This window comes from Pinus tabuliformis, chromosome 1_2 (genome assembly GCF_031772625.1).
Source record: "Pinus tabuliformis cultivar Carrire ecotype Pingquan chromosome 1_2, CPIR1, whole genome shotgun sequence".
NCBI classification, from domain to species: Eukaryota; Viridiplantae; Streptophyta; class Pinopsida; order Pinales; family Pinaceae; genus Pinus; species Pinus tabuliformis.
Genome location: NC_142298.1, coordinates 439,660,878 through 439,680,603, shown reverse-complemented (window position 1 = coordinate 439,680,603; position 19,726 = coordinate 439,660,878). Strand labels below are relative to the sequence as shown.

The 19,726-nt window shown below is 41.6% G+C and overlaps 1 protein-coding gene across 2 annotated transcripts in view; it reads right to left on the bottom strand.

The window, feature by feature from the left end:
- LOC149206240 (protein decapping 5-like) overlaps positions 1-19,472 on the bottom strand; it is a 78,366-nt gene extending 58,894 nt beyond the window's left edge. Inside the window, exon 1 of one of the 2 annotated variants that reach the window (XM_089395361.1) lies at positions 19,088-19,472. In XM_089395361.1, coding sequence (XP_089251487.1) covers positions 19,088-19,265 — 178 coding nt within the window. In that variant the 5' untranslated portion in view covers positions 19,266-19,472. The remainder of the gene's footprint in view (positions 1-19,087) is intronic. The other variant, XM_089395360.1, reaches the window with a different exon arrangement.
- Positions 19,473-19,726: the final 254 nt, after the last annotated feature.

The window sequence follows — 19,726 nt, the reverse complement described above, 5'->3', positions numbered from 1 at the left end:
GGCGGATAATTTTCCTGGTTTGTTCACTCAATTTTTACCCCAAAGTCGGGGTGACGGTTTAAAGGTTGAGCCCCTAATACATCTTAATGTCTAGAGTCGGTGTATATTACTATACTAGATCACACAAAAAAATTCGTGGAATTTGGCTAGGTCTAAGTAGGATTTTTTAATAATTAAAAATTTCCCGCAAAACGGGATTTTATAATTATTTTCCTTGTAATGGTGTAAATAAGTGGCCTTAGGAAATGTCTGGGGCATGTGACTACTCGAAATTCATCCTCAGAGACCCAACATTATCCTAGGACCCACTTTGACTATCGAAAAATGACTTATTGTCCCTCAAAAGCCGATTTTTCAAATGACAATAGCAAAAATGAGGAAAAAAATCGAAAAAATGAATAACTAGAAATATTTATAAATTTTTCCAAAGTCAAAATAAGTAAATTTTGACATGGGAATTATGTGGAGAGTCAAGGATAATGTGGCAAGCATGTGGGGCCCACCACATAAGGTACAAGTCAAAGTCAATATGCCAAGTCAAAAGCAAATCGAAAATATCACGTTGGTTGCATGAAATGCTAAGTATGGCTACAAATTTACTTTGGATTTAATTTAAACATGGTGGAATTAAAGTGCAAGGCATATTATAAAGTTGAAACTTTAACAAAGTTAGTGGGGGACAAAAGGTGTGACATGGCAGCCACATTGGAGCTCAAGTCAACAAATCAGTCAAGGAGGCCCACAAATCATCAAAAAATGCACTTAGAATCAGTTAATGGATTTGTAAAAGAAAAGTGGGGACAAGACTGCCACATGGGACAGACCTTGTCTCCCACTTGTTCCCCACTAAACTCCACTCAATTGGTAGTCCATTGAAAAGGTAGGCAGATCATTTTGATATCAAATTTAGTTGGGACAGCTCTGACACATGGGACAGAAGCTTGTCCCCTATTCATTGGAAAAACTTGCAGTTAACTCCACTAAGAAGATATACATAGCATGTCTGGCAGCCCATACACACAGTTCACAACAGTTACACATCAGTCCTCAAGCATCAACGCTGGCAGATTTTTCAGTGTATACGCAGGCCTGATTTGGAGGATACACAGAGGATAGTTCGCTGGCAGTTTGACAGGGAATGTACAGGAGTTATAAAGGAGACTTGTCCCCCTTATCTTCACACATGTCACACTCAACAAAAACAAGATTTGTACGTTGCTCCTCTCACTCAATTATACGCAGGCCTGATTTCTGAGTTCAACGCAAGTAATGAAGAGACAGTGTTTTGGGACTATGACATGGTAATTTGGGGCTGCACATTTCATGGGATATTGCTCCCACTTACTTCCACTCTTCTCACACATGTTTCTCAAGAGCATACGTACAAGAGATTTGAGGATATATGAGGAACAATCAAGGTGTAACTCAGTCCCACCTTCAGCACTTGACATCAGTTTTCATCAAGTAATTCAGCCACTTCGAATTTGACTTGCTAGCATTGGGATCTTCACCCTTCCACTTGTCACTTGCACTCACATTGGGATTGACTCCCATTTGCCTATTTAAATGAGCTTTGGCTCTCATCTTGGTATCTTTAGAACAAGTTGTTGGGCTTGCAGTGACTCTGCTGGATTTTGTATTCATCTTTCATATAATAAAAGAGACTTTGGGGTACTATTGTGTTGGTGTTCTCCTTCCAGTTCTTGAGGTGATGTTATTTCAATTTTTGTGCTTTACATTCTACATATAATTTGGATTATGCTATTTATCATTCTGCCACTTGTTTGGATTAACCTTTGCAAGCTATCTTGTATGATTTTTGGGTTAGAGAAATACTCTAGGAAGAGGAGCACTAGAATATTTTTGGTGAAATCTCTAGCCTTCCCCTCCATTGTATAATCTAATCTAATCCCTTATGATCGCTGACATCTTTTTCCAAGTGTGTAGAGATCTTTAGATTTGGTTGAAGGATTTACTTGGGCGTGGGGTAGCTCTCCAATAGACGAACTAACTCCCAAGATCAAGAATAGAAGGACCCAATCGGTTTGCCTCAAGGATCTCATCAAACGATTTTGAAAGAGGGAGTTTCCTTTCCTCTAGCTTATTAAAATCACATAAATTTAAATTAAATATTTTTCTTGATCAATATCTTGTGTTTTCAAAGGTTTTATTTGCTACCTAGAGCATTGTTTTAACTAGACAAGTATGGAGTTCTACTTGCATGTCTTGATCTAGTTCTTGTACACTAATTGTAGATTATCATTTTGACTATTTCATGTCATCTTTGTCTCCATTTCAGGATTGCTCTGCTTTCAATTTTTTAACCATTCTACTTTTGTTTTAAGCAAAATACAATTTCATTTTTTAAAGAGCAAATACTTGGAAGGCACTGGTTGTTTATATATTTCACGCTTATCTTATGATGGTTATTGCTCTTATCTTATGATGGTTTTTTACTTATAAATCTTAAAGAAATAATCTATTTAACTCTAACAATTCTCCTAGAAACTCACATCTCTTTTTTAACTTAACTTTTCATTAGGGACCACCCCCCTTAGCTAACCTAGGAGATAGCTTAAACGGATAGAGAAGGGATTTACTGTGACAGCCCCTTCTTTGATTTCCCTACCACCAACCACACCTTGTGGGGTTGAAGGCTTTTCTCATTGACTTGTAGGTAGGTGTAGGTGGCAGGGTCAACACTACCCATGCTATGCTTCATGACCAAGTCCTATCGATGTTCTTATGGGGAGAAACTGCCAACACTATTGTATATGTGTTCAAAATAGGTGCCCGCGTCAAGCATTGGAGTTAAAGACACCCAAAGAAGTTTTCACTGGTAAGAAACCTGATGTTTCTCATTTTAAAATTTTTGGTTGTCCCATTATTTTCATGTGCCAAAAGAAAAAAGAAACAAGTTAAATGCATCTGAGAAGAAAGGAACTTTTGTGGGCTACAATGAAACTTCGAAGGCATATAGAATCTATGTGTCGGGTCAAAGAGAAGTGGAAATAAGTCATGATGTCACCTTTGATGAAGATTCTGCACTTGGGAAAGTCAAAGATCTTCCTATCCCTAGGAAGGACAATGATGATGATGCAGGAAAGAAGGATGAATCTCCGACAGATGATCTGATGCCCAATGTTGAAGGCCCAATGGATCACATTGATCCACCTCCTGGTGAGCCCTCTACTTCAAGGAAAAGACCTTTGTGGCCCAAAGATACTCTCGAATATGGTGAAAAACATATTGCACCAAGGGGGACATTTCGTGAAAGCAAGAAGTCGAACAAGTACCAAGGGTAATTAGTTGCTATGAGTACTGTTGTTCAATCTGAGCCATGTACATTTGAAGAAGTCGTGAAGCACCAAGTACAAAAGAATGCAATGAATGAGGAATATGAATCAATCATGAATAATGATGTCTAGGATGTGGTTCCTAGACCTAAGGACATGTCGGTGTTCACTTCAAACTGGCTTTACAAAATCAAACATGGAGCTGATGAGAGTGTTGAAAAGTTCAAGGCCAGATTTGTTGCTCGAGGCTTCTCTCAAAAGGAAGGAGTGGACTATACTTGCACCGGTTGCCTGATACACCACTATCTGATCCATCATTGCTCTTGCTACCTCTCAAAGATGGAGCCTATACCAAATGGATGTCAAAACTTCTTTCTTGAATGGCTCGCTTAAGGAAAAAGTCTATGTGGAGCAACCTGAGGGGTTTGAAGTCCAAGATGGTAAGACACATGTATGCAGGTTGAAGAAATCCTTATATGGGTTGAAGCAAGCCCCTAGGGCTTGGTATGAGAGGCTTGATAATTATCTTATGAAGTTGGGTTTTACAAGGAGTGATGATGACCCGAACCTATCCTTCAAGGTTGAAAAGGACAGGCCTCTCATTCTGGTCCTTTATGTGGATGATCTTTTTCTAACAGGTGCAGACCCTCTCATTTATCAATGCAAGAGGGAGTTGGCTTCCGAATTCAAGATGAAGGACCTAGGTTTGATGCACTACTTCCTAGGCTTAGAGGTCTGGCAAAGCCAAGTGAGATTTTCCTTTTTCAAGGAAAATACATTGTGAAGCTACACGAGAGATGTGGAATGGTGGAATGCAAGTTTGTATCTACTCCGATGGAACTGAACTTCAAGAAGCTATGTGGAAGTGTTGTTGGACCCAAATTGGAAAATCCTTTTGAGTATCGACAACTTGTGGGGGCCCTGATGTTCTTGGTAAACTCTCGTCCTAACATATGCTTCGTTGTGAATACGTTGAGTCAATTTATGGTCGAGCCTCATCACATACATTAGATTGTTGCCAAGAATCTTTTGAAATATATTCGTGGAACAATCAATTATGGTTTGAGATACACTGCCAGGAATTTGAGGTTACATGGATAGACTGATGCTGATTTGGTTGGCAGTGTGGTGGATCGTAAGAGCACTTATGGGTGTTGCTTCTCTTTGGGGTCTGCTTCAATATCTTGGATGAGAAGGAAGCAGAAATCGATTGCTTTAAGCACTGTCAAGGCCAAATACATTACTGCTAGGATGGCCTGTTGTGAAGTTGTTTGGTTGAGGAAGCTCTTTGATGATCTATTTGAGCACTTGTTGGATACCACCATGATCTTTTGCGACAACCAAAGTGGGATTCGCCTTTCAGAGAATCACGTGTTCCACAACCGCTCCAAACACATTGATATCAAGTACCACGTTATCCGGTATATGGTACAACGAGGAAAAAAAATAAGGCTCCAACACATCAAGATAGATGAGCAGGTCACACGCATTCTCACGAAGCCCTGAGGGAAGGTCAAATTCTTAGCCTTTTGTGAGAGGCTTGGAGTCGTGAAAAGACCCTCCTATGAGGGTCCCGCATGAGTTGGACATTGAGCTTTGGGAGCTCCTGAGGGCTTAGGGTTTACTGGTTTACCTTTCCTTGTGATACCCCATGATGGTTGCCATGAGTGTAGGGTGAGTGGTTCACCTTCCCCTGCAATTGACATATGCATAAGATGAGTGGTTCACTTTCTCCTACGGCATATGAGCAGGATGAGTGGTTCACCTTCTCCTGTTGATGCCCCAGCATACATCCTACCCATGTAGTCCGAGACTCACAAGAAGTACCTCTCATCTGGCCAATGAGTTGGGAAACGTGGATAGGGACGATAGCACTATCGATGGACGCATCGTGTACTGCCATACTCCCTATGTCTAGAATGCATGGTGTTCAACAACTTGATATGGGATCCACTCGATCAATTTTTCTTCATTATTACTTCATGGTTCAGCAGAGCATAGATGATAAAGATGGTACATGACGACAGGGTGGCATGATGACAACAGATGGATTGACATGTGGAATTCTCCCTCGTTGAGAGGGAGTGTTAAAATTGGCAACCAGGGCCAAATTCCACCTTGGGACAGCTCATTTGATGGAAATGATGATTGCATTGGATTCTTCTTTTCGAGAGGTCCAAGATTGATATAAAGATCATCTCATTCGGACAAGCATAAGTGTGATTTTGAATTTATTACCACACATGTGCAGATTGTTCAGATCGGCCTCAGTTAAATGTAGGCTCAAGAAGCCCAATGGATGTGTCCCTTCACCCACAACAAAGTGTATAAATAAAAGAGACCTCTCACCTCATTTGGACATCCATCACTCACACATTCTTCTCTCTCTCTTCATCAAATTGGTTCATATATCTCTTGGGAAGCCTCTTTCTCTCTCACACGTGTGGCTAGAAGGACAGATTTTCTGGGGAGAATTACAAGCCGAATTTCAGACTTCAAGTTTTACTGTTGTTTGACAGCAAAAAATTGCAGCAGTCTCCTCTCTCCTTTGATCGAGCTGTTTTGGGCTGAATTTATCCTCCTAATCAGGCCAAGTTTGACCAAGGAAGACCGAGCTGCTTCAAGGAAGAATTGCTGTTGTTTTGACCAGCATTGACTTTCTGGTTACAACTGAAGTTTGACTACAGTTGACTGCAGAATTTGACAGGGCTGATTTGACTTCATATTGGGCTAATCAATTTGACTTTTCTACTCTCTCTCTGCCGAACTATTGAATAATAATAAAAAGATTTGATCAAAAGGTTTTCCCCACATTGAAGTTTTTCCCTGGCATCCGCCAAATCCGGTGTTTTCTCGTCTTGGCTTGTCTTCTGCATTTTTTGTTTTATGTTCTATCTGCATTTACTGTCAATGTGATTACTACTGGAAATAATTGGAAATTGTTATTGGGCTGCTAAAGGAACATTGAAGTAAATTGTGCTAAGCATAGAACATACCATTGTTATCTAAAATTAACTAGGCCTCAGTCCTAGAGCAGAAAAGGGAGTTGTTTTGAGGAGGCCAAGTAAACCTTAGGCAAGGTAAGTTGGGCAGGAGGGAGGTCAAGTAGGCCTCAGATCTGGAGCAGGCCAAGAGAGCATTCAAAGAGTGAGCAGGAGGGCAGAGTAGGCCGCATTACCTTAAAGGGAAGGCCGAGCCCTGTGGAAGGGCTGGCACACTAAAGGAAAGGGCCACGGCCCACAGCCCTGTAGACAGACTGAGAGTCTGTAGTGCCTGGCTATAGCCCTAAGGAGTAGGCTGCAGCCTTTGAGAGGAAGAACAGCAGCCCGAATTGTTGTCACAGCAAAAGAAAAGGGGGGCCGAGTAAGGGGCCAGACCCCAGTTTCTGAAAGGAGGACAGGCCGAGGCCTGTAGGGAGCTAGCAGCACCTAGTTCAAGGTTTAATAGGGCTGAGGATAGCCCAGAAGGAGGCCGCAGAAAGAAAAGAGGAAGCCGAGACCCTTAGAAGAGGCTGTGAGGTGTTCTGCAGCAGAGTTTTTCAGACAATTTGAAGGGCTGAGTTTACCCTTGAACTCCAGTGATTGGACAGCTACCGGAGCAGCCAACAGTGAACAGACTGTGGCAGGTACAGTCAGCAGACTGGCAAGGAGACCGAGGAGGATTTCAACAATAAGGGCAAGGGTTTTTCTGTGTAAATTTTCCCTTGTATTTGGCATTTTACTGAGCATTGTCAAAGGGCCATTTTCCCTGGTATGGGAGCCCTGGATTCTTGCTGAAGGGCTAGTGAGAATAGTGTTTTGGGCTGAAATTTTGCATTTACTATGCTTGATCTAATTGCTGGTTTTATAAGTTCCACTGTGCAAAATTTGTTTCTGGTTAAACACATCAGTGTGTTTCAGTTAATTAGCTGGGTTAAAGTTAAATTGAGACTGTTACCAGAAATGGTGTGTATGTGTGCACTGAGCCTAATGCCCAAGAGCTTAAAATCTAACATGGTATCAGAGCTTGGTATCTGAAGAGCAATTGGATCAAAGATTACACAGGTGACAGCTCTGAGAAGGAGCTGAAGTGACTGTTTGCTGGTGGCAGCAGTATTGAGGAACTGTAGCAGATTTGACAGCTAAGGACTTCTGAGTAAGGGTCTAGCAGAGACAGAGAAGATGGTCTCTGGTTTGAGGATTGAGGACAGGTTGGATGGGATATCCAACTACAGAACATGCAAGGAGAGAATCAAGTTGATTCTGATGGAGAATGATCTATGGGAGTTTGCTGATACCAAGATCAATCCACCCACAAAGGCTGCAGAGCTGGTTCAGCACAACAAGCAGGATGTGAAAACCGGGATTATTATTTTAAATGCAGTGAAGGACCATTTGATGCTGCATCTATCAGGAAAGGACAAAGCATGGGGCATGTGGGAAGCTCTGAAAGCATTATTTCAGAACAAGAATGAACACCGTAAGATGTTGCTAAGAGAGAAACTCATGGAAACCAAGATGACCGGTGCAGACAATGTGGCATCCTATCTAACTGGGATTCAGCAAGTTCGTGATGAGCATGCAGCTATAGGGGAGACTGGCAGATCCAGAGTTTGTGAGAACAGCACTAAACAGCTCCTCAGAGGAATGGAAGCCATTCATCAAAGGAGTGGTGTCACAAGAACATCTCCCAGATTGGAACAGGTTGTGGGATGACTTTATCCAGAAAGAACTTCAGGACGAGGATCTTCAGCAAAGGAACAGTGATAAGATGGCCTTTGCCGATACGGTGAAAAAGGGCAAAGGGAAATCCAGTGATGGTAGCCAGAAGGATATGGGCAAAGTGAAATGCTCTGCTTGCAAACAGTTTGGTCATTATGCCAGCCAATGTCCGAATAAGAAGGGTGGGAAAGGAGCTCAACCTAAGATAGCTGCAATGGCCAAATCCCAGGATGAGTTGGCAAAGATGTTCAAAGAAATATTTCTTCTCTTCTCCCACCTTTCAGAGAGCACTACTTCAAATGGTGCATAGTTCTTAAAAAGTGGGGCATCCAGGCATATGACAGGGACACAAGAAGTGTTTGAAACCATGACTAGATGGGACTCAGATCTGCATGTAGAATTTGGTGTGGGATTTAAACATGTTGTGAGAGGAGTTGGGACAGTACCATTCAGGATGGAATCAGGTGATATGATGTGAGTAAAGGATGTGCTATAGCCTATGGGTACCAGTGCTCATATGCAGTATGCTCTCAGTCTCAGCAATTGAGTAGAAGGGGTACGAAGTAGCATTCCGAGAGGGAAAGGCACTTATCAGACCCAGAGGACCTAGCTCAGACCAAGGGGCAGTTCTAGGAGTTAGGGAGAGCAGTCTATATAGATTAGTGGGCAAGCCTATACTGGAGAACACTGAGAAGAAGGTTGAGTCAGGCTTCAGAGGGAGTCAGGATTCAAAAGGAGTCGCAGACTCAGAGGGAGCCATGGAGCCAAAAGATTCAAAGGGGGAGTCAGCAGCCCCGGGAAAGTCAGCCTTCAAGCTCAAGAGGAAGAGAGGAGTCTTCCAAAGCCGTCAAGAAGATGTCATGGTACGAGATGGCCATGCAAGATGCTCAAGCGCAAGAAGCTTCGAGTAGCAAGGTGTCTTCGAAGAAGAGTCCAAGTCTTACAACAAGATATGCTTCAGTAGCCAATGATGAGGAGTGGAGTGTAGCTGTGGTAGAGGATCAAGTGTGGGAAGAGCCACTTCCAAGTGGAAGTGTGAGAAGTACCTCCCTCTCTAAAAGGGAGTGTTGATGTTTTGTAGCATCAAGAGGTATTCTCACACATGCCATTGGTGTTGGGCATGTGAGAATAAATTAGAAAGACTCACATTGTGAATTTGCCTGGGAAATCCAATGTGGACGATGTGTGGGGCAATTGGGCTGAGTGATGAGGCTTTGCACCCACAAAACATTCTAATTTAATGTTGAAATTGCTTAGGGGCTTCCTATGAGAAGTTAGGGGCTTCTAAGGAACCCTTTGAAGTTGTATAAGTACAAGAGCAATGAGAAATGTCAAAAAAATAAGTTTGAGAGATTCATTCTTGTGTTGGTGGCAAGAGAACGTCTTATAGAGCCAGGCCGAGTAGGCCTCAGTCCTGGAGCAGCAAAGGCAGCTGATTTGAAGAGGCTAAGTAAGCCTTAGGCAAGCCAAGTTAGGCCAGAGGTAGCTGAGTAGGCCTCAGACGTGGAGCAGGCCAAGGGGGCATTCAAAGAGTGAGAGCAGGAGTGCAGAGTAGCCCACAGTACCTTAAAGGGAAGGCCAAGCCCTGTGGAAGGGCTGGCAGACTAAAGGAAAGGGCCACAGCCCCGTAGACAGACCGAGGGTCTGTACTGGCTGGCCGCAGCCCGAATCGCTGTCACAGAAAAATAAAAGGGGGGCCGAGTAAGGAGCCAGGCCCCAGTTTCTGAGAGGAGGACAGGCTGAGACCTGTAGGGTGATAGCAGCACCCAGTTCAAGGGTGAATAGTGCTGACTCCTGAGTATAGCCCAGAATGAGGCCCCAGCAAGAGAACAGGAAGCTGAGGCCTGTAGAAGAAGCTGTGAGGTGTTTTGCAGCAGAGCGATTGGGACAATTTGAAGGGCTGAGTTTGCCCTTGATTTCCAGTGATTGAACAGCTACAGGAGCAGCCAACAGTGAGCAGACTTTGACAAGGAGTCTGAGGCGGATTTCAACAGTAAGGACAAGGGTTTTTCTGTAAGTTTTCCCTTTTATTTGGAATTTTACTGAGCATTGTAAAAGGGTCATTTTTCCTGGCATGGGAGCCCTAGATTCTTGTTGAAGGACCAATGAGAATTTTGTTTTGGTGCTGAAATTTTGTGTTTACTGTGCATGATCTAATTGCTGGTTTTATAATTTCTGCCGTGCAAAAATTGTTTCTGGTTAGGCACACCAGTGTGTTTCAGTTAGTTAGATGGGTTAAAGTTAATTTGAGACTGTCACCTAGTGCCAACGTTCCTAAAATCTAACAGCTCAGTCATGTGCAAGCAAATCCAAAATGCTAGTGGTGTTTACTGAAAACCAGAGTTGCAATGACAGACCAATGTCATAAATGTAACTATACAGTCCACACCAAAAAGAAGCTAACAACCTAAATAAAATAAAACCCACGGGTATGTAAAGAATAAAATTATATTCCATAACTCTCTACTCATGCTCATTGGTGGTATTTGTTTCCCCAATGCATGTTAAGTGCAACATTATTAGACACCTTATTAACGGTTCAAGGAGGATGTGCATTAAGATAATTTGGGAAATGTGTAAAGCGACGGGCTCAAAAATGACTGACTGTTGCCCTATTGCCCAGATACCAAAAACTCAAGAGAGTAAAACCGTGTCCACATCTTTTGCCTGACTTACAGCCAAAAAAGAAAGTACATAGAGATATCAGAAAGCTAAAAGGAAAGATTTGTCGCCATCAACTCAATCTCCAAACCATCTGCAAATTCATGCAGTCCTACCGAGCCTACTGGAAGTTGGAGAGCTTCCTTCAATGGACCATCCACTTCTATGTTGAGCTCACGTAAAATATGACAGAAACGGATTTGCTGAGACGAATTCTGAACAGCCCTGATGTCTGATAATAAAGTGTCCAGGCCAATTATGTTCACTTGTCGTAGCCCTAGCGACGCTTGAAAAAAACTGATGGGACCCATTTATCAGGACTGCAAAGGAGGATGATTGAACACAACCCATAATCCAATTGATCATATGCAAATCAAACCCCAACTAGATAAAAAAATGATGCAAGAACGTCCAATTCACTCTGTCATTTGCCTTTGAGAGAGATCCAACTCTGTGGATGGCAAAGTGTTTCATTTATTGTACCTTAGCACTAAGTTGATGTAGTTGCCTAGCCACCAGTAATATTTTTGGCCTACATGTCATTAATGATTGACTTTTGACTTATTGATGTATTTGTGGTCTATCATAATTAATAAGCCTTCAAGCCACCCAAAGATGCTCCTTTCAAAGGGGATTTCTTTTTTTAGAAAAGGACAACACACACACACACATTTGTATATATCATCCATTCAAACTCCCCTGAACAGATGAGAGGAAAGTTATCCTTTCTACCCAATTTCAATTCTGTTGTAGCGGCTACAACCACCCTTCAAAATTTTGCCTATGCTTTGATTTTAGAGCCTTCCTTCTTATACACGAGAGCTCATCTTGCACTGATCCAAGTATTCATGCTTCGACTGAGACTTATCCTTTTCATTTGTGCTTGTGCTTGCTTGTTTTCACACAACTTATATTTCTAAGTCACAAGTTGATCTCCCAACTTGGTCTCACAGAAATTCTGGGCTTGCCTCTAATTATTGCGCAATCCTTGAGGGCAAGCAGCCTTGATGATAGGAATTGCACAATCCTGACTGACAATCAGCCTTGAGCTCAAAAACTGTGCAGTCATGGAAGGTAGCCCAGCACTGAGTCCAGAAATTACGCAAACTCTCACTAAGCTTAGAAACTACGCAGTGCACTAAGCCAGAAAGTTGCCCAGTTCCCCAGAACTGCACAATCTTTCCCGGCAGTGTGCATGGCAAGTTTCCCCAAAAAAGGCAAAAAAGCAAAAAAGCAAAAACATCCCTAAAAATAGGGATCTATTTTTAGTGTCCCAAAGGAGGCACTTGCGCTATTTTTAGAAACTTCAGTCAAGTGTCATTTTTTCCTTGATTTTAGGCATGCACGTCATAAACCCTAATTCGCCCAAATCTATTTAATCGACACTTCTAGAGCTCATTTGCACATTCGATCTTGGAGCTCTAGCATTCCCGAGGAGATCAAGGAACCTTCAGTGCGATCGTCGTCGCTTTTCTCAATGAGTTTTGTTTTTGTCGTCTTTTGCCGCATTCTCTATCGTTTTTTGTCGTTTTGCTTGTGTGAGTGTTGTTTCACTTATTTCTCTTCATGATTGCTAGTGTTTTAACTTGTAGAAGTGTTGTTTTAAGTTTTAGATTATCTTTCGCAAGTGTCGCATTAGTTTTTCCTGTTTTTGCACCTATGGTCGTCGTTGCGGCAACTCCCCTCACATACTTGATTTTCCTTCCATTAGATTAATTGTTACACTTGATTCACATGGATTTATTCATACTTACTCAAATTTGCACTCAAGCTCACACTATCTCTTAGATCTACTCGTTTTCCACGCATCCCTTGGGCAGATCTACACTTCCCTTGGCTAGTTTTCCCTTTGCCTAGCTGGGCACTACGCAATCCTAAGGCTCAAGCAACAAGCTTGGCCTCTAGAAAAGCGCAGTGCACAGTCCAAGTTGGCTCCAACTACACATTGTGCACTTCCAAGAGCCACCTGTCATCCTGGCCACTGAGACTGCGCAAAGCGCAACCTCTCACAAACCTCTACCCAGGCTAAACTACGCATTGCGCAGTTTCAAGCCACAAGCTTCGACCTTGGCTGTTGGGATTGTGTAATGCGCAGCTCCCACAAGCAGCCAATCCCTCTTATTGATGAGAATTGCACAATCGTCCCCATCAGATGCCCGATTTGCTGCTTGAACTTGCCTTGAAAGTAGATTTGCTTAAGACTGATATTTGCTTGCCATGAAAGTCTTTTTTGTCCCACAGATACAACAGTTGTTGAGCACCTCTCAGCAATCACTGTTACCATGGCACTTAAGAGAGTTGTTTTAAAAAAACCACTGAAAGCAGTTGAGCAAGCGTCGGTAGATTTGCTGGTGTATGCAGATACTTAGTTGTTTATAGAAAATGGATCATCACTAACATGGCAGCAAGTTAAAGATGCTTTTTCAAAGGACTTTGAGGCAGACTTAAAGGATCAGCGGGTGTATCTCAACATCCGGCAATCAAGATTATACAAGGTTGCATGCAGGTATCCAGCCTTCCCGTGTGCAGATGTCATCAGCTGGATTGTCTCACAGATTGATAAGAAGACCATGACATTGAACAATGTCAGCAGACAGAAGCTTGCCACCTTCCGAGAAGAAGACTATCAACGCATGTATCACTTGCCCGAGCCAATAGAGCACATGGACTCACTTTTCTATGACACTCATAGCTATGTGAACACAAGAGACATTAACAAAAGTTGGACGAAGGAGCCATCGAAGTTTCTACAGACACCCACCCATGTCTACAAGAAAAAGTCTTTCAGGAAGGCCTACCAGCTCTTGGTTATCTTCGCTTACAGGATCCATGGTCAGCAGAGCACGGAAACCTTTCCTGAAGGGTGGCAGTCTTATTGGACCAAGTGGTGAACGAAGGGAAGTCATTCAACTGGTCAAATTTGTTGGCTCGACAGCTGAAAGCCCATGTAGCACAGGCTCGGAATCCTCCTAAGAGTGAGCAAGCAAAGTTCTATATGTTTGCATACTTACTGGATGCAATATGTGCACAACAGCAGTTCCCTAGCATGAACTGGACATGGACACCATGAGACCTTGTCGTGCACATCTATTGAAAGTTGCTTTCGGATTGCAGTTATCAAGGAGTAATGGCACAGCTAACTAACCACTTCATCATCCCATAGTAAAAACTCATCTTTGAAGAAGATCCACCTTGCATGTCATGAGAAGCAATGGAGGCGATAGTAGACATCGCAGATTGGTATGTCTCACCAAGTGGCACCTTCATTAGAGTGTTTGGCGGAGAGAAGCCTCTGCATGTTTTACCAAGGTATGGCACCGACAAACTTATCATGCAATAAGTGTTGTATCATCTCGACACAAGGTTGTCAACAACTCTGCACAGGAAGAAGAAAACACCATGGCCCACTCTTGCTTTGCAGACTAGATTATACGAGATAAAGAACTTGAAATTCGCAGGTGCCAAGGGCAAGGAGATAGTGAGGTTTGAATTAAGTACTCAGGACTTTAATTCGTATGATCCCGTTGGTATTTGTAAAGACCACTGTGCGAGAGTTTACTTTCTGTGGATCGGTGGGGCATTCCGTTGGCCAGAGGATGATCCATAAAGGTATTGCTACAATGCCTCCAGATTCCATAAGCTAGTCAGTCTAGCAGGGACTTCATAGGCTGCTCCACAGACGGCAGCAACTCCAGAAGAAAAAGCAGCAAAAGGTAGCAATCCCGTGCAGGACAAGGGAAAGAGGAAGATTGTTGACAATCCAGAGGGAGAACAAAGCTACAAGATGAAAGCATATCCTATTATCATGAAAGCAACTTTGGCAACAGAAGCAAAGAAAAAGCAGAAGATAAAGAGAGCAGAGCAGAGGAAGAGAGAAAAGCAGAGGTGGAAGCAGAACTAAAGATGTAGGAGACAGACCAGAAGTTGAAGGAAGAACAAGAGTTGAGGAAGAGAGACCAAGAAGAGAAGTGGAAGCAAGAGGAAGAACAAAGGCAAGGCACAATGACAGAGGAAACAGTGTCGATACAAATTGAAGAGCAGGAATAGGACCAGTCGACCACTAAGGAGGAAGGTGAACAAATGCAAGACCAGGGGCTTGCTCAGCAAATTGAGCAATTGATTGAAGTGACAGACATCGAAATGGAACAGGAGCCGCAGAATGAAGATATTGATCTAATGTTGAGCGCACCACAGGTCATCCTTCAATCTCCACCACCTCCAACAGCAGAGCCAGCCCTGAGCAAGGAAGGGGGTGTTGTTTCCCTTGATGATGATCCGATAATGGATGTGTACAATCTATCATTCGATGAGTTCCAAAGGAGGATTGTAAAAGCACGGAGAAAGCATTTTCGGATGATCACGCATCACCTCATTCGTTAGAAAAAGGGTGATAGCGTCGGACACCAAGAAGCATCCAAATTCCATTGTCAAAGCCAACTTGGCATATGCAGGAGCAACAAGATCAAATGTTCAGTATTTGACGATTAAGAATGAGCAATTGGCACAGAACTTGGAGCCTATCAAGCAAGAGGCAAAACAACTCCGCGCAGCAGCGATAATTGTTGAAGTATCAACACTTGGAGAAACCGTGTGGAAGCTCTACGAGGGGTTTGTCACTATACATAAAGTAGTTGTCTATTTGCATGGCTTATAGCAGCAGAGCAAAGAGTTTGTTAAAACTCTCAAGAACATACAAGCTGCCATTGCCTATGTGCAAAAGTGGACAATGCGATACAAAGGGGCACCGCTTGACTTAGTAAAGAAAATGAAGCTACGGGCAGAGCTGGAGAAAGCAAAAGTTCGAATGTTTATTCAAAACAACAAGCAACTCGCCTCATTCATTGGTAGCATCCAAGCCTCATATGTACGTTTGTTCAATAGTTTGGATATCTTGGTGAGAACACACCAAATCCCATTAGTTGGTTCACTCACCAAAGCCAAAGCCAAACCCAAGAACCAAATCCGACAAGAGATCAAAGAGTACTTGGAGCAGCTGAGATACAGTGCCACCGGGGAAGACTTGGAGTTGAACAGACAGAACATGCAGAATTACATCAGTGGTCATGTCCAAGTCAAAACAATGTTGCTCATGCTTCAAAACGAACTTGAAATGGGTTCCAAGACATTGTACCCGGATGCCATGGAGGCCAGAGTCCGCTTCCAGCCAGACACCATCACGCAGTTTGGGGACATCATCACACAGTATCAAGCTTGACACCAATATGTGACCGAGAAGCAGCAAGTGGAGGTTGTTGAGCTAGACTTCTCCCAAGCTCGAGCATCATAGTGTTGTCTTGTTATGCTATCAAGTTGTCTCTACCCTATTTTGTCTCATATGGTTACACGTGTAAAATGTAATATTATTTGTAATTATGTTGTAAGTGAAATTCCAAGTGTCAATATTGGAATATGAAGAGTCATCATGTAATGTAATGAGTCGTTTTTGTAAAGAAGTTGAAGAGTCATGAGGGTAGTACAAAGGTCACAAAGGGGAGTTGAAGAGTCACCCCCTCTCTTGTTATAAATAGAACCTCATAACTCATGTAAAGGGATTTTGGGAGCCAAGATTTTGGCTAGGCTTATGCTTAGAAGGAGCTTGGGAGTATTGTGAAGAGCTTTGGCTTCTTCGTAGCATAAAGCGAGTATACTTCTTTGGAGGAGCAGGTGTTCTTGACTTTAATGTTCCACTATTGGGGCTAGTGGTCATCAATGGTGTATGTATGAATGGAACTTTCACTTATAATAATAAAATCAAAGCCAACACGCTTTCATGCATATGTTGTGAATATAGTAGGACTATTCTTATTGTATTTGCAATGTATGTTATTTAACTTACGCTTATGCTTATGAACTATTTCGTTTGCATTTGTATGAATCTTGTTGAATGCATGTTGTTGTATTAACTCATCACTTTAACTTGTGGACTATTCTACATCTTAGCTTGTGATGTCATTACGCTTGTGTGTTCCTTTCAAGCTACATACTATTACAGGCTTCCAAGGGGCGCACTTCATTTTCCCTTCGTGTGTTGGAACCTTCATGCATCACACTTGACTCTCCGCAGGGTCACACACTTGCTCTCACCCAAAGTTATCATACTTCACTCTACGCGTTTTCGCAGTCAAGGCATAACATTACCACCCACTACTGGGACTCCTACTCCAAACGGTGTGAGGTCTAGTTGGGACTTCATATCGGGGAGATCCCCTAAATGTTGGTGGGTCCAGCACATCAACAAATTCCTACAAGTGACATGTTGAACTCTTAATAAGTATTCTTTTGTAATAGGCTCGAGCCATGTGTTGACAAAGCTTAGACCTTCTAAAATATCCGATTTATCCTTACCCTATGTGCCATCCTCAAAATGAGGGAGGTGCCTAGAGGGATTCCTCATGATGTGTATTTCATTATTCAATAAATAAATGTGTGCATGTATATATGTATTTGTATGTATGTGTGTGTGTATAGAGAGAGAGATGTGTGTGTATATATATATGCACACACACACACACAGATAGAGAGAGATGTGTATGTGTTTGTGTGTGTATATATGAATATGTGTGTGTATTGTCAATTGGCTTTCTCTTAGGTGGTTGGGACTTGGGAGGAATGATTGGTATCCTTTCCACCCAAGTTCAATTCTCACAAGTGATATGATGAGTTTTGTTGTAATGACATGTATATTCCTCATATGGAATATAAAGATATTTTTCATGTGTGTGTGTGCATACAATCCAAACTCATCCACTACAAAATTCAATAATACATAGATATAAGATCCTGCCCTCCCAAGATGTTGAAAAACCACTCATTTATTAAACTATCTAGTTATTTCCTACAACGTAGCTTTTATATAATACATGTACTAATAGGGCCAAACCTTTATTTAAAACAAAGAGGTGAACTAATGGATTTTACTGTTAAGTCTTCTAAAGTGAAAAATTTAAAGCAGTACTCCATCAAGGTTGAAATTTGAGTAGTAACAATACCCATCACAGCAAACTTTATTTTAACTTGCACTTTGCTATTTCTCTTAAACAAACAAATTTTATAGATATCATTAAAAACCATATGTATATATGTGATAATTATACTATATTTCGTGAATCATTCAATATATGAATGTACTTTTCTAAGCCATGCAGTCATTATAACGTACACAAATGTAAACAACATTACACCTCCATAGATTTATTTATATTCTAACAACTTTCTGAAGAATACATATTTCAACATTTTCAATCTCTAGTTTTAAGGCATATATAGTTGAAAAGTACATATTTCAACATGGTGAAGTTGGCAGGTAGCAGTTGCCTTCTGCATCAAGGTCAACAACACACTGCCTCTCTGGGCAAAACATAACACAAAATTTAAAATTTCTTTCAAGATGAACACATGATTGCCTGCAGAAAATATAGAGGGCAAAGGATTATTTTCATATCCCCATACCCTGGAATAAGCAATTAGTGGCACTGCGCACAAAGTATTAAATGTACACCATTCTGTACATAAATCTATCCCTACACCTCAATACTGCTAATGCAAAGGACTTGAATTCTTGCTGCCAATTGATTTGAATATATTCTGAAATATACATTATCTACATGCACTCTTGAGTATGTCACAAGAGCCGCCAAAATTAGTCTCGCTTGCCTCTGTCGTTACAAGCATAGACCAGTCAGATTCCTTTAACTGTTTGCATTGTATTAAAATCTAGCAATAGTCCATGAATGACTCTTTCATAGATGTACAATAAAAATAAATATTTAACCAAAAAACGGAGGATGATGATGAGATTATTTTTCTTTTGACAAGATGTTCCTACTATTATTATCCTGTGGCAAGCATAGCAAGTTTATAAGACTGTAGAAAAATCCCTTCTGTTGAAAGGCGGTAAAAGGGATATCTAGTCCACCAAATTCACCTGAGACTTGCAACCGACAAAACTGCAAGAAATGGCCCACTTGCCCGGGTGAGATAACCCACAACGGACAAAACGTGTCCCTGGGAAATTTCAAATGGGAATTGACTCTAAAAATAGCCAAAAGATCACCAGCAGAATACTAAAAAGTACTGTACCAGAGATCCAATTGAACATAATCATCAGTATGTATCAGCAATAATAATATGCATAAATCATCAGCCCTAACGGCCACCCGAAAAATCGTCCACACATATCGATGAAGCTTAACAAAAAAAAACACGAGGATGTGAATCCAACCCAAGCGTGACAAAAAAAGCCCGAAACACGAAGTGAATAAACCTAAAAACCCTCGAAAAAAGAAAAAAACCTGATCGCATCCATAACTTTGAACAAACCCCAATCCCAAGCCAATAGTAGGTACTATTGTCGTTTCAAAGGGTTTTTAGGTTCTGATATTATTTGAAAGATTTAAACTCTCGTACAGAAAAGATATAGGCAAAACTTACCGTCTTGCAGAGCAATGTTGGAGTTTTGGGTGTCGATGGTGTAAAGAATGCCCTCATAACGTATTTCGCTCTTTGATGTCAAGCTGATGAGACTGCCAATGTATGAATCTGCTGTCGTGCCGGTGGCAGAACCACCATTACCACTCCCACTACCGCTACTGCTGCTCGGCTCCCCCATTTCTTCTGCGTCGTTGTCTGCAGTGATGATATTATCGTTTGCTCTACTTTGCTTTCAGATCTAACTTGGGCCTTATGCTTATATATCTTCCACACAAATTTGAAGTTTGCTCTAAATTCCTATTCAGTTGACCCTTGAGATAACATTTGTGACAAGGCGCTCACTCTGTTTTTTGTTCGTTCACATTCCCCTTAAATACATCAAGGGTATCGAGTTCTGTCCCTTTATAAGATGCTACAAAGCTTTATTTCAATGGGTCGGTTATTTCAAAGCTTTATATTGGTTTTGCGTTTTTTCTTTATGGATTGTTTTATGGAATTTTTTAAAGTTATTTTATTCTTTCTTTTTCCTTTTTCTGATTTGTTATGAAAAAAAATAATTAAGTACCATTTGCCTTAGAAGTGTCAATTCTTATTTTGAAAAGTTAATTAGGTAAGATCAAATAAGAGTATATTTAATGT